The sequence below is a fragment of the Euleptes europaea genome, chromosome 8 (assembly GCF_029931775.1).
Source record: "Euleptes europaea isolate rEulEur1 chromosome 8, rEulEur1.hap1, whole genome shotgun sequence".
Classification (NCBI taxonomy): Eukaryota; Metazoa; Chordata; class Lepidosauria; order Squamata; family Sphaerodactylidae; genus Euleptes; species Euleptes europaea.
Window position 1 is genome coordinate 75,677,936 of NC_079319.1, and position 14,732 is coordinate 75,692,667.

The 14,732-nt window shown below is 42.2% G+C and overlaps 1 protein-coding gene across 1 annotated transcript in view; it reads right to left on the bottom strand.

Moving 5' to 3' along the window:
- Nucleotides 1–621: 621 nt before the first annotated feature.
- The window catches only part of TXNDC5 (thioredoxin domain containing 5), a 32,742-nt gene continuing 18,631 nt past the window's right edge, over nt 622–14,732 (bottom strand). Inside the window, exons 6-10 of the mRNA XM_056854411.1 lie at nt 11,104–11,190; nt 9,419–9,559; nt 6,148–6,230; nt 1,424–1,553; nt 622–853 (exon numbers count right to left, since the gene is read on the bottom strand). Of these exons, the coding sequence (XP_056710389.1) occupies nt 731–853; nt 1,424–1,553; nt 6,148–6,230; nt 9,419–9,559; nt 11,104–11,190 (564 nt within the window). The 3' untranslated portion in view covers nt 622–730. The remainder of the gene's footprint in view (nt 854–1,423; nt 1,554–6,147; nt 6,231–9,418; nt 9,560–11,103; nt 11,191–14,732) is intronic.

Here is a 14,732-nt window from a genome sequence, read left to right on the forward strand (position 1 = left end):
CATTGATATCTGATCAGTTAAGAGAACACTGATTATGCAGGAAGGGAGTCAAATAATTTTACAGATGATTAAAAGGGACTGACAGCTTTCAAACTAATGCAAACTACCTAACAAACAGCACAATTCGGTGATAACCGAGCACACATTATGTTTCCTTGCCAATCTCTCCTGATGAGAGAAATCAAGAACAGGAATTAAGCAGCCCACATTGGACAGGAACATCTCACTGAAGTGTGCATGTGTTTTGTTTTTTTTTTAAACTTCCTTTTAACCTGTTTCTGTATCTACAGCTGAATGAGGTGCATTTAAAGGCAGCAATTTACCAGTACAATCAAATGAAGTTACTATGCAATTTTGTGAGCTGTATGAATGCAAGTCTTCAAACCTGATTCACCCTCTAATGAAAATAATCTACCATGTCCCCTTTAATTTTAACCTCTCCTCACTTATTTTTGTCCCAAAGAGACAACATAGGGCAAGTGGAAGTTCATTAATGCACACCGATACTGAAAATATTCTCAACCTGAACAGTGACTACTTGTTATAAGCCTACCTCAAGGCCAGTGTAGTGGGGCTGTAGGAAACACGCACGTACACGCTCAGAAGATGCCACCCTTTAGTACATTCAGTTCCCCAATAACCACTACTGGAAAACTGGTAACCATGATTCAATTCCCATGTTTACTGGGCAGACACAGCCAAGGGCAGGGGGCATCCAAACAGGTACACTTTACAGTTCGTCCCTTGCTTGCCGCAAAACGAAGTTATGCAGTGTTTCAAGATCTCTTGCCCCGGTGTGTTCGCTCACTTTCTCCCCTCCACGGAAAAGCATCAGCGTTGGGTAGCCGCGCACCTTTATGGGGAAAGCAAAATGTAAAGATCTGTTATAGAAAGCCTGTTATAGAAAGCAACAGGCTAAACTACGTTTCTGGTACAAGAGCGTCACCTGAAAAATCATTGTATTCAGCACCAGTACTGCATAGAACTTGCACAGACGTATCTCACCTTTCAAGAGCCACACCTGAGCTCTGTTAAATCACCACCCCTGCCACAATCACCTTGCTGCACATGTCCATCAGTCACAGGAACAATGATCAGGATGTAGTTCAGTTTCCAGGAAGGCGTGGTGGGAATGGAAGGCTACGGCCTTGGTCCAGAGGGTCAAGCAGAAAGTCCTGCATGTCCTTCTGAAAGCAGCTGGCAAACCACTCCCTAAACTAATTAATAGCTGGGGGGGGGGGCTGGTTTAGTTTTGACACACGTACAGACATTTTTAAAATCCCAGCCTATGGATTTCACACATGTAACCATAATAAACTTCTATTTATCTTCTCTCCTGAGAGAGAGCCTGCAGTCGCCTTCCAAAGCACCCTATAGTAAAGGCAACATACAAGCAATTTCAGTATTCAGTCTCCACACTTACAGAATATCTGTTGCAGACATTAGGTTCAACAGTGCAGTCTACTTCTGCTATCTTGACATCCATTCGGCTTGGGAAATTCTTTTTTGAGAGGTTCTCCCAAGTGGGAGCCAGGTTTTTACAGTGACCACACCTAGAAGGGGAAAGAAAAGAACATGGAAATGGCACAATTTTTCATTATTAGTTCTAAATTATTAGTTCTAAATCTTCATTTTTCATTATTTGTTCTAAATTATTAGTTCTAAATCTTCTCTAATAATATTCAAAGAAGAATGTTTACAAATACATTACACAGAAATGCCATTAAAAAATCAGAAACACTAATCATACAGCCCAGGAGAAGTGGCCCACTCGATACAGCGTGCAATATAAAATGTGAATTTGTTAGGTCTACTTCAACCATTCTCTTGCACACAACTGATTCTTTTTAAAAACAGACATCCTTCCTCTGTAGAAAATTGTTCTGCTAGACATGTTGTTTTTTTGCTGTCCAGCCACGGCTTCATTATGGTGACCCTGTAGGGGTTTCAAGGCAAGAGACGTTGAGAGGTGGTTTGCCCTTGCCTGCCTCCATGTCACGGCCCTGGTATTCCTTAGAAGTCTCCCATCCAAATACTTGCCAGTGTGTGACTGGCCCAAGGTCACCCAGCAAGTCTCCACAGCAGAGTGGGGATTCGAACCTGGGTCATCTTAACCATGACACCACGCTGACTAGGGGTCCACAAGCATCCTTGGTCTAGTCACCACTGACAAATGCATCCTTTAATCTGGCAATACAAGTTCATACTGAGGTCACGGAGAACCCCTTCTCACCCTCCAAATCCAGAAGGGAGATCTCCCTGACCTCAGTGACCCTGGTAAGCAGCAAGGTCCTGCTTTCGGAGTGCTTCCGAACCACCATGTGGACAAGTCTGCACTCCTAAATTTGGCTGGGGGGGGGGGGAAGAATGCAGTGTCAGTGGCAAGCATGAATTTTGGGTAGGCAAAATATGTGGACTCCTGGGGTTGAATCCAGAGATAGTTTACAGGCCCTCCCCTTCCCTAAGCAGCCCATTTTGTCCCAAAATGCATCTCTGAAGGTCTGGAGAGCCTCGCAAGCAAAATGCACCAAAGAACAGGGAGCTGCAGCAACAAGGAGGAATTGGGTGAAATCACTTCCTTTTGCTGTATCATACTCATGGGTCATTCTCTGTGTTCACACTAGAGCAGGGCTTGCATATAGCAGACTATTGCAGGGCTAGATTCAGGGCCAGCATGGTGTAGTGGTTGAGAATGGGGGACTCTAATCTAGAGGAACTGGGTTCAATTCCGCACTCCTCCGCATGAAGCCTGCTGGGTGACCTTGGGCCAGTCACAGTTCTCTCAGAACTCTCTCAGTCCACATGGAGGCACGCAACAGCAAAGCACCTCTGAATGTCTCTTGCCTTGAAATCCCTACAAAGTCACCATAAGTCAGCTGTGAATTGATGATGCTTTTCACCACCAGATTTAGGGCATTATAATAAAAGTGGTTAAAAAAATCTATTCCCCTCCTCAGAAACCACGAAGACAAACATTTTAAACCTCCTTCGTATACATAGTGAACATTAGAAGGGTATTTGATGACATGCAGAGAAAACAACTAAGACGAGATGGGCTTTTTTGCAGTCTGATGTTAATATTTACTTAAAACAAGTAAAGGGCAAAACTAGACCTCAGCACACTAGTGGCTACTTACACAAACATAAAAAGTTGACATGGAAGAGAAAAAGGTCAATTTGTATACAATGATCTATAATTGTGTACATAATTTTGGTAGCCAGGAATAGGATTCCAGCTATTTGTGTAGTAAACATTAGTCTAAACTGCAGCTTTTCGTGGAAATAACTGCTGCCAACGAGAGGGAATTGGTTGGGTGGCATTTAGAGTATCCTCACTTCTGGATATTTAGCATCCTTGTGGCGTGCCCTTTTTAGAACAAAGCCAGGAGAATGGAAGTTATATTTGGAGCACAGCTCTGTTCTAAAGGTTTGCTAGAAGAATTTCACAACTACTCTGTTGCTTTCATACGTAGTCTCATTGTCGGTAAATAAATACTGGCACAACTTCTTCTAATGCTAACTGACATGGTAACTGGCACTTGGAGCCACTGTGGCAGACTTCAAGGAAGCCACGCATCAGGACATCTCCTCTGTCTCCTGCTAATTGTATGCAGCTAAACTACACCAAATCAAACAAAGCTCTTCGAGTGAGCATGTTTGTACATTCTCTCAAATGATGAGAAATCAATGATGAAAGTGCACGTGTGAACCAGCTCTCAGAGTATGGGTTATGCAGCTGTATGCTCTCTCTACTCAGATCTGATGCTCCCAAATTCAAGCACAATCAATTTTCTGTACTGCCACACAGTTCCAAAAAAATTATGTCACCACTAAAGGCAATTTCACAATTTATATCATGTCATTCTTGGGATTTATGTAGTCCAGCTTCAGCCATGAGATAAAAATGTCAGCAAAGTGTCTTAGGAATGGATGTCGGGAAGGAACACAGCAATTTCCTGGGAGCCTATGGATGACACTGTGTTTGCTGCAGTTTTTCCCAAAGGAAAAGTTTCCTTTACCAAAGAACCCACAGCTGACTGAAGGGCACTTCTGTTCACCATTCTAAGAATACAGTGAAGATACTTCTCCCTATAACCACATGAGAATCAGCAGGAAACTTGTCAGATAAACATTCCCAATAGAATTCTCTATGCCCATATCTGGTACTCTTGGTGCTCTTCATAGATTACATGTTGTATCCTGGACCCACTTTCTCCAACTCACTGCACACGCACAAAGCATACAAGATGATTAGAACATAAGAAAGGCCCTGCTGGATCAGACCAAGGCCCATCAAGTCCAGCAGTCTGTTCACACAGTGGCCAACCAGGTGCCTCTAGGAAGCCACTAGCAAGACGAGTGCAGCAGCACCATCCTGCCTGTGTTCCACCGCACCCAAAATAATAGGCATGCTCCTCTGATACTAGAGAGAATAGGTATGCAGCATGACTAATATCCATTCTAACTAACAGCCATGAATATCCCTCTCCTCCATGAATATGTCCACTCCCCTCTTAAAGCCCTCCAAGCTGGCAGCCATCACCACATCCTGGGGCAGGGAGTTCCACAATTTAACTATGCATTGTGTGAAAAAATACCTCCTTTTATCTGTTTTGAATCTCTCCCCCTCCAGCTTTAGCAGATGACCCCGTGTTCTAGTATTATGGGAGAGGGAGAAAAACTTCTCCCTGTCCACTCTCTCCAAACCATGCATAATTTTATAGACCTCTATCATGTCTCCCCTCAGCTGCCTTCTTTCCAAGCTAAACAGCCCTAAGCGTCTTAACCGCTCCCCATAGGACAGTTGCTCTTGTCCCCTAATCATTTTGGTTGCTCTTTTCTGCACCTTCTCAAGCTCTGTAATATCCCTTTTTAGGTGTGGTGACCAGAACTGTACACAGTATTCCAAGTGTGGTCTCACCATAGATTTGTACAAGGGCAGTATGATATCAGCAGTTTTATTTTCTATTCCTCGTCTAATTATAGCCAGCATAGAATTTGCCTTTTTTACAGCAGCCGCACACTGGGTTGACATCTTCATTGAGCTATTCACTACCACCCCAAGATCCCTTTCTTGGTCTGTTGCTGCCAGCACAGATCCCATCAGTGTATATGTGAAGTTGGGATTTTTTGTCCCAATATGCATCACTTTACACTTACTCACATTGAATCTCATTTGCCATTTTAATGCCCATTCTTCCAGTATGCAGAGATCCTTCTGGAGCTCTTCACAGTCCAATTTTGTTTTAACCACCCTAAATAATTTGGTGTCATCTGCACACTTGGCTACTTCACTGTTTAACCCCAACTCTAGGTCATTGATGAACAGGTTGAAAAGCACCGGTCCCAACACAGATCCCTGAGGCACCCCACTGTTCACATCCCGCCATTGTGAGAACTGACCATTGATTCCTACTCTCTGCTTCCTATTTTTCAGCCAGCTCTCAATCCATAAGAGGACTTGTCCTCTTATCCCATGACTATGAAGTTTGCTTAGCAGTCTTTGGTGGGGGACTTTGTCAAAAGCTTTTTGGAATTCCCCACCCACACACCAACAGTGCATTCCTAAGGAGAGTTACTCCAGTCTAAGTCCATTGAAATGAACGGCTTAGACTGGAATAACTCTCCTTAGGAATGCACTGTAAAGAAAGCATCTGAACCAAACCAATGTGTGTTTGTTGTATTTAGGAATCTTACCCAAAGTAAGAAAGGCAACATATAAAGTAACCCTTAATCTGGCATCATGCTGAAACATGATGCTGTAGTCCTGTACTAGCAGCAACTTCCATGCTGGGCCAATCCATTATTCACACTAAAATTTAGTAGCAATTAACAACAAAATATCAAGTCATTGGAAGAACTAAATATAATACCCCAGGTCAACTTCTACATTGCTGCTACAAGTAACATGTGGCAAGTTAAGAGTTTGCCAGGGGTCGCTTCAGCTCATCTCAGCATGACATGAAGGCAGGGAACAACTACTACTAGGTAAGATGAGTGTTTACTTATGGGTAAAGGCTGCAAAGAGGTATTGAGTAAACAATTGGACTCAAAAGACTGAAGTAGGCAAAACAAACATTGCAACAAAAGAGGGAACAGAATGCTAAATACCAGTAATCCCAAAAACTTTCAGTGTCTGTTGCTTACCAAGGAGCATAGAACTTAATGAAAGTGATCCCTTTGGAAACCTCTTGATCAAAGTCTTCTTCAGAGAGGGAAAGGACCTTGGCCTGTCCAAAGAAAGGGATTAGAGTCAAACTACAACACCAAGCAGGACATTCCTTTAGCACTTCTCAGAAGTGATGCCAAATCCCTGCTTCTTTAAAACTACTAAAACGACAGCATGTTAAGGTTTTTTTAAAAGTCCCTCCTTTTATTTCCTTAAAAAAAAAAAAAAAAAAGAACAGACAAAAGCAAAGAAACGAATATACATTTCGAGCCCATTCCTGGGGGGGGGGGCGCAAGCTCCTTAGGAGCCGGCATGACCCCATGCCAGCTTAGGTGCTACCTTATCACAGAATAAGGTGGCACCTACGCCGGCACAGAGGTAAACATGCCACAGTCCGGGCTCTGCCAGCCCTCACCGCCAGCAAAGCCACACTGGCAGGGCTTTTGTGGAAGGGAAAGCCCGCACTGGCGTGGGGGGGGGGGCGTTCCCGGGGGATGGAGCTGCCTTTAGGCAGCTTCCACAGCCTTTTTGTCCTTGAGTGGCAGTAGGGTGGTGCCATCTTTTTCGGTGGCGCAGCCTCGCTTTTCGCTATGGGGCATTTCCCCCTTTTTAAATGTTAAACATTTCTAAGAGTTTTTTTGCCTCCGCGGTGGCCAGGAAGCCTTGGAGGAGACAGCACAACTGCGTCTCTTGGCCACCGCGAATCCCTTCCCCCCTTCAGGAATGGGCTGAAAATGAAGATAAAAATATAATAACAGCGATGGCAGATCTAGTCATAACTTTCTATAAATGGTTTCCAAATATCTAAAAACAAGCCCATGCCCAATTGTCGTCCATATACCATGCGTTCAAATATTGATAGAATTCTAAGGTTCTCAATCCATTGATTTACCAGAGGTGGGCCTTTATCTTTCCAGTGTTTCTAGCTGTACAGAGGGTCCATTTTTGTTGACCATCAGTTAGCTTCCAAGAGATAGGCAAATAATTTAAAAGTACACAGAGATCCTAAAAAAATCAATGACCATTCTAGTATAAAATTGATACGAGTAATAACTTCTTCCCAGAAAAACCGAATGACTGGAAATGCCCAAAACATATGTTTAAAGGATGCGTCCAGTGAGTTACAATGCCAACAATTACACACTTTACTCATTCTTTGCTAAAGAGTTGCTGTGGTACCCAGTATATCTTGAACATATTTTTTTGCTGAATAAGTCGCAATTTACAATCCATAGAAAGAGCAGGTATAAGCTTTAAGGCCATATCCTATTGCTCTGGAAAAATAGTGCGATCTTGCTCCTTATTCCATTAATTCCTGAGACGTTGCATTTCATGTTTATTAATCAACATCAAATATTTATGTACAAATATTGCAGGTTTTGTTTTCTGCCTTGATTCAATTGAAGCTTCCAGGAGCAAAGGGGACTCAGAAACTTAATGCTGCGGCGCCATATTTAGATACCAACAGATGTTGCAACTTTAAGTAAATGGAAATGACACGGATAATATGCCATTAGTCAGCACCCTGAATCTGGGAAATGAATCAAGAATTCTAATTTACTTCAGAAAATTGTGAGGAAAACCAAATTTGGTTAATGTAGCAAAGATAAATTTCCAGTATATTTTGTCAAAAGTTTTTTCAGCAACTCAATCAGATCTCTTACTATTTAAAGCAATCAGATCAATCACCAGCTTAAGATTGTCAAAGCCTTGCATACCTCATGTAAGTCCTACCTGGTCTACATGTGCTAAAGTTGAAACAACCTTTTGGAGTCTGACAGCAAGAATAGTAGTTAATATCTTAACATCCACATTCATCAAATAAACCTTTAGAAGGGGAAAAAGTGAAGAAATGGCCCAACACTATAGAACCACTATTTTATATTCCATGGTTGTAAGTGGACAATTATTTTCTAAACCCAAACTTTCCATACATTAAACGTCCAATGCACTAACTCAGATGATCTTCCCTGCTTAAGCAGTGACTATATTGATTACCTGGGGTGTGTGGGGAGATATGAGCTCACAGCAGATGACTGCCACACACACATCCCCAAATGGCAGATGAGGAGGATATTTTTAATCTCCATGCACTCTTTTAGTCCATGCAGAACAGAAATCTGAATGCATAAGGTTGATTCTCTGCACATATCACCTTTGTTGGATCAAACTAATTGTTTCCCCAGCTGATCACATGATCACCAGGTAAAAGGAAGATCAGATGTGGGAAAGGAGCTGAATCCCAAAGATACACACAACTATTAAGCAAGTGCTTATTCACATGTCACTGACATTTTTGTGGCAATCTGCACTACACCCCTTGAAAATCCAGCATAAGAACAATATAGCCTCAATGAACAGCCCTAACAGATATCAGCCCTATTGGTTCTCTGCCTCTACACATATGTCTTTAGCACCTTTTGGTTTATGGTAATTCCATCTTTTCTGTCCATTTCTTCTATGTCTCCAGGCTGTGACACCATTCAAGACAGACTCTATTGTGTGACTATGTTTGCCCCAGCAACATGAGAGTGATGACATACAGTGATGTCACAAGGGTCATGACTGAGTAAGGAGGCAGCAAGAAATGGCTCTACCACATGACAGGAAGTGAACATTCTGTATTTAATTATCTAAATAGCTCCTTTCGCACAAAAGAATGAATAAGAGAACCATTTTGTTTGGAAAGGATAGTATGAAAATAATCATTAATTCATCCTTCCACTGAATTCGCAAAGGAATGCCCAAAGCTACAGCTGTGGCAGAGAGAGTGGACAAGGAGAAGCTTTTCTCCCTCTCTCATAATACAGCACAGGGTCATCTGCTGAAACTGGAGGGTGACCGATTCAAGACAGATAAATGGAAGTATTTTTTCATCCCTACCCCAGGATGTGGTGATGGCTGCCAACTTGGAAGGCTTTAAGAGGGGAGTGGACATGTTCATGGTGGAGAGGGTTAATCATGGCTACTAGCAAAAAGGGATACCTATTCTCCCCAGGATCAGAGGAGCATGCCTATTCTATTAGGTGCTGTGGAACACAGGCAGGACAACGCTGCAGTCGTCTTGTTTGTGGGCTTCCTAGAGGCACCTGGTTGGCCACTGTGTGAACAGACTGCTGGACTTGATGGGCCTTGGTCTGATCCAGCATGGCCTTTCTTACGGTCTTATGTTCTTATAAACTGTGGCATCAAATCACTAGAATAATGTTTACTGTAAGAAACATATTTAAATAGCAATTCAGATCCCACCTCTCCCTCAGGAATTATTTCTTGTGGTGGTGGTGCCTCAGTAGGCTTAGCATCAGCAGAATCTTCCTTGGGAATTTTTATCTGGGAATCCACATATTCCTTCAAGGAATCCAAGTCTCTCTTTCCTTTGTACTGGTCAGCCTACAGACAGAACATATAAATTATTAGCTCAGAAACTGGTTCCTGCAGTTTTCCCACGGAAAGAAATTTTTGCAAAGCAGCTGTAACAGAATACTTATAACTAATTTGTAGCATCCTTTCAAGTTCATTAGCAATTGCAGTCATCCTGCTTGTGGGCTTCCAAGAGGCAGCCAGCTGGCTGTGTGAGCAGACTGCTGGACTTGATGGGCCTTTTGTCTGATCCAGCATGGCTTTTCTTATGTTCTAGCTTGATTTATTTAATTCCATAGTTTAGGGTTTCCATCCATTAGGCTGACGGATTAGGATCTGGAAGACCCAAGTTCAAATGTCCACTCTGCCATAGAAGCTTGATGGGTGACCTTGGGTCAGTCTCACACACACACTCACCCTAATCTCTCTCATAAGGTTGTTGTGAGGATAAAATGATGGAGAGCAATGTAAGCTACGCTGGGTCTCCAGTGGGTAATTAGGCAGGGTATAAATGAAGTTAATAATAAAATAAAATAAATGTTTATATACATATATACACATGCATTTACATTTATTTATTAAAAATACAAGCACATCCAGAATTCTGTCCCCAGACAAGCTGTGTAGGAACCAATCATACTGAACAGAAGTTAACAACTAAGGTCATCTTAAATCCAGGCAGATACCTAGGACACAAATTTGTAAGGGGCAATATTTTGGCTACAGAAGCAGATTGAAGGGATTTTTGCTGATAAAAAATAGGGGCGGAAGGTAGACTTAATGGGCCAAGAAACAGGCGAGTCCTATCAAATGAACTGCATGTTCCATGGAATGGATGAATCTTACATGATTCTCATGGACAGTCTCTTGTGACGAGTATGATCCTCAAGTATTCAGTGCTGTACAAAATCCGTGCTGTGATTTTTGTCTGAAAGGATCACCACAGTAGCCTTTGAGCAACTCTTTGTAAAAACTGGGGTTCAGAAATAAAATTCACAGTTTTTTTTTTGTAAGTCCAGCTAAAGCGTAAGTATCTACTTCACTGAAGGATGCACTGTGCTACTCGGCAACTTGTGGTTAATATGAGCTGTGATTATACAAAATATCATCAACTAGAGGATGAGGATTTCCACAGTTATAAAATTGGGGATGGGAGGAAGGCTGGGAATATCTTTTTACCAGCTGAATGAAATCTGGGCTGAGCTTCTGTTCCTCCGCTATTGCAGGTGTTTAGCCTGGGCGGGGTGATCCACAGGCACAAGCCCTTAGCCCAAGCCAAAGGGCCTTAAGCCTAAGCCTTGTGATTCTGAGTGAGCCAAACTATTAAAACCAGAACCAGCCCAGGGTTTCGGAGCACTGTGCTGTATATGCCTGGGTTTAAATTACACTTCTGTAGTTATTATGTAAGCACCTCTGAGTCCCCCGACATAATAGAAAAGCAGGGTTTATTTTTAACTAATAAATAACAGAGTTAGGACAGGATTAAAGGTCAAATCTGCTACATAAGACAAATCTACTACGCAAAGGATGAGAAAATTCTAATCTCACAATATTAGTTCATAATACCTTCTCACCTTTTCTCCGTCTTTGAACCAAAGGAGTGTTGGATAGCCTCGTACTTGGTTTGCCGAGCAGATTTCTGAATTCTGTGTGCAGTCCACCTAAATTACAGGACAATTGAAATAATTCTCAAGTGCAAAGTAAGAGACTATAGGAAGATTTGTTTCAGTTTGACTACAGTCACAAAATCAAACACTGGACTGACTGTGAGGGTTTCTTCTCATCACTGGACTGGAAGGTATCCTTAATATTGGGTTGTGCCGCCTCCTTGTTCTGTGGACAGGGCTTTTGAAAACGAATTTTGCAAGGCTTCCTCCATTCTTTGGATTTGGACCCCCATTCTTGTGTGGCCAAGCTTCCAAGGAAGACAGTCCACCTCCATGTAAAAACTGCTAATGAACGGTGTCTTTAAGAAGAAGGTCTCCATCCCAGTCGGAAAAAAAGTGTTCCCCGGGCAATTCTGCTGCCACTAGTGAAGGCAGAGAAGGATACTTTATTTTAATGATTCTGCTTAAATGACCAATAGGTTTTAAGCAAGACCACACTAAAGCGCAATATATTCCCCTTATCCTTTAAAATTGGCAGCCAATATATATATAATCTTTACCATCTCCAATTTGTTTGTTATTTTAAAAAATTCAGGAAGGGTGAGTGCCTTCTTTCCATTATCAAATAACTCAAGCAGTCTCTGCATCAACCTCAAATAATTGTACCTATACTGCCAGACCCATAAGGGCAGATCCTATTAGAAAATGGAACTTTACCAAATCTGCCCTTCAACTCAGGTGACGGCAGAGCATTCAGTTGGGCCATCCTATAGGCTCTCCTATACCAGAGAAGGATACCTTCCAATCCACTGATGAGAAGAAATCCTCATGATAAGTCCAATGTTTTGTTCTCCAGCTGCTGAGGAATGTACTTAACATTGGGATGCTGAAAAGCTGAAGGATCCCAGGTAGGATAGCCAAGAGGGGGGAAAAATCAATGGAGAACCTCCTGTTGGAGAACTCTTCTGCTAAAAGTAGCCTCAGCCGAGGCAAACACATCGGGTCTATTGAGGCTGAAGTCCATGTAGGCCCCTACAGGTTTCTTCCACAGGTGTGTTAGTGGAAAGGGCTGCAGAAGTAGTTGCTACCCTGGTGGAATGTGCAGTGACCCCAGAAGGTGCTGGTAGGTGCTGGATCCTGTAGGCCAGGAAGATGCAGCCCTTGATTCATCTGGATATAGTCAACTTAGATACCTTCTTTCCCATACTATGGAGAATGAAGTAAAAAACAGAGTGTGACTGGAGATAGCTGCATGCGAGATATGTACTGCTCTCTTGAGACCTAGTCTGTGCCTCTCTCTTTCTTTAGGTCGACTGGGTTGAGGACTGAAAGAGGGGAGATAAATCTCCTGGTCTCTGTGGAATGTGGAGTTTACCTTCAGCACGATGGAAGGGTCTGTGCAGAGCCTCTTCCTAACTGCGTGGGTAGAGAGTCCTGAAACCCTCTTGGCCAATGTTTTGGTGATAAGCAAGGCTATGTTAAAGGCCAAAATCCTCAAAGGAGAGGGTTTCATAAGCTCAAAGAGGCTTGTGAAAAACTCTGAGCACTGTATGGTGGTCCCACAAAGGGAACCTATGTTTAAAGTCTGAGGACTGGGAGAGATATTCCTCTGAGGAAACCCCTGATATGTCTGTGTCTACAGATGGGTTGGCCTCCTATCAACCTGAGATCCAAAGACAGGACAACCACCGGTCACAGAGAGTATTAGGCCGGAGGCACTGCTCTAGACCATCAGGGGAGAAGAATCTGCGTCGTTTGCTCAAAGGACCTTAACTTTCTTTGGAGATGAAAAAATATAAACAGGACAATGGCTGGACAATATTTATTTAGCTAAACGTTTTTTATACCACCTTCTCACCCGATCAGAGTTCCCAAGGTGTAATATCTTTTTAAGAACTGGAGAAACAGGATGTATAAAATGAAAAGGGATAATACCAGCGCAAATTGAAAGAATGAAAAGGTAAGTGAGAGGAGAAAGAATAGAAGAAATGTTACCCAAAAAAAAGGGCCCAAGAGGAATGAAGGCAGAAAGCAACATCAGAAGACAATAAAGATCAAGGGAAAATGTTTCTGGACAGAGAAGCAGTAGAAATACTGCAAACTGAAGAGGAGGATAATGAACAACAAATAATAGAATTATAGATAAAATACTGGGCAAAGTTATCAGGAAAACTGACAAATAAACAGGCAGAGGAGAATGACAAAGGGGTGGATAAAAATAGTACATATAAGTTGAAGACAATTAGAGGAAGGTAAAAGAAGAGACAGCTTAGCAAAAGATAAAGAAGATGAATTTGTTGAAAGCATTAATTTTATGTGAAATGAGTTGGATTTATGCCAAAGATGTTCACAACACAAAGGAATACACATTGCTGACACAGGAATAAAACACCAAAAGGAGGGAGACACCCAAGGTTAGGGAGGAGTGGAAATACAGAAAATTGAAGGAAACAAAAGTGACAAAGTTGAAATTATGGGAGGGTACAGAACAAAAAGATGCAACAGCCAAATCAGAAGTTATGATATGCTGGTGAATAAAAAGAAAAGCTGAGACATAATCTGTGTATCTACAGTATTAAAAACCTTTGGAAACTCTAAAAATTGAGCAGAAAAGATTAAAGCAGAGAGTGAAGTGAAGGGTAAAATAAGCTGAATCACACTTAACAGAAATGGTAACGTGACCAGCACAATGAGAGTATGGGAAGAGAAGATTAAAAAAAAAGAACCTGGAACAGAAAGAAAATACTGAACAGAAAATTCAGAATGGGCATCGATATGAATTTTTAAATAGTCAAGAGTGGGAACAGAAGAAGAAAGGGAAATCAGGACTCAATCAGAAAAGGATAATCAGAATGACAATCACAGCAGTTCTTTAATGAAAAGGAGAAAAGAAGCAAACATAATGAAATTCAAAACCCAAGCAGGAGGGAAAAGAAAGAACCTGCAACTGGAAATACAGAATTACCCACCACACTGTAGAAGAATGTGTGTGTGTGTGTGTGAAGTGCCGTCAAGTCGCAGCCGACTTATGGCGACCCCTTTTGGGGGTTTTCATGGCAAGAGACTAACAGAGGTGGTTTGCCAGTGCCTTCCTCTGCACAGCAACCCTGGTAGTCCTTGGTGGTCTCCCATCCAAATACTAACCAGGGCTGACCCTGCTTAGCTTCTGAGATCTGACAAGATCAGGCTAGCCTGGGCCATCCAGGTCAGGGCAGAAAAGAATAGGAAAATGTTAACGAGCCATGAAAGAGAAGCCTGTTCCCAAAATGTGTCAGGGCTTCCTTATGCACATTTTGCACACTACATATAGTTTTTCCATTTTCCACTTTCCACAGTTTAAGGCTAAGCATATTGCCACTTGAGCCTATATTTTGTTTTACTGCATCATCTTTCAATGGTGTACTATATCCACACACACTACACAGGGAGGGTGCTGCATTACATAAGTGGGGCTCGAGCCCTCTAGTCAGGATGCTGTGGGTTGAGCAGCAAATGGTATAATCTAGACTAAGAGGTCTGTAATCAGCACGTGGCCTGGGAATCTTTCCCCTTAACCTTAATCTCTCACTCTCTTAAAAATCAGAAGAAAGTTATTA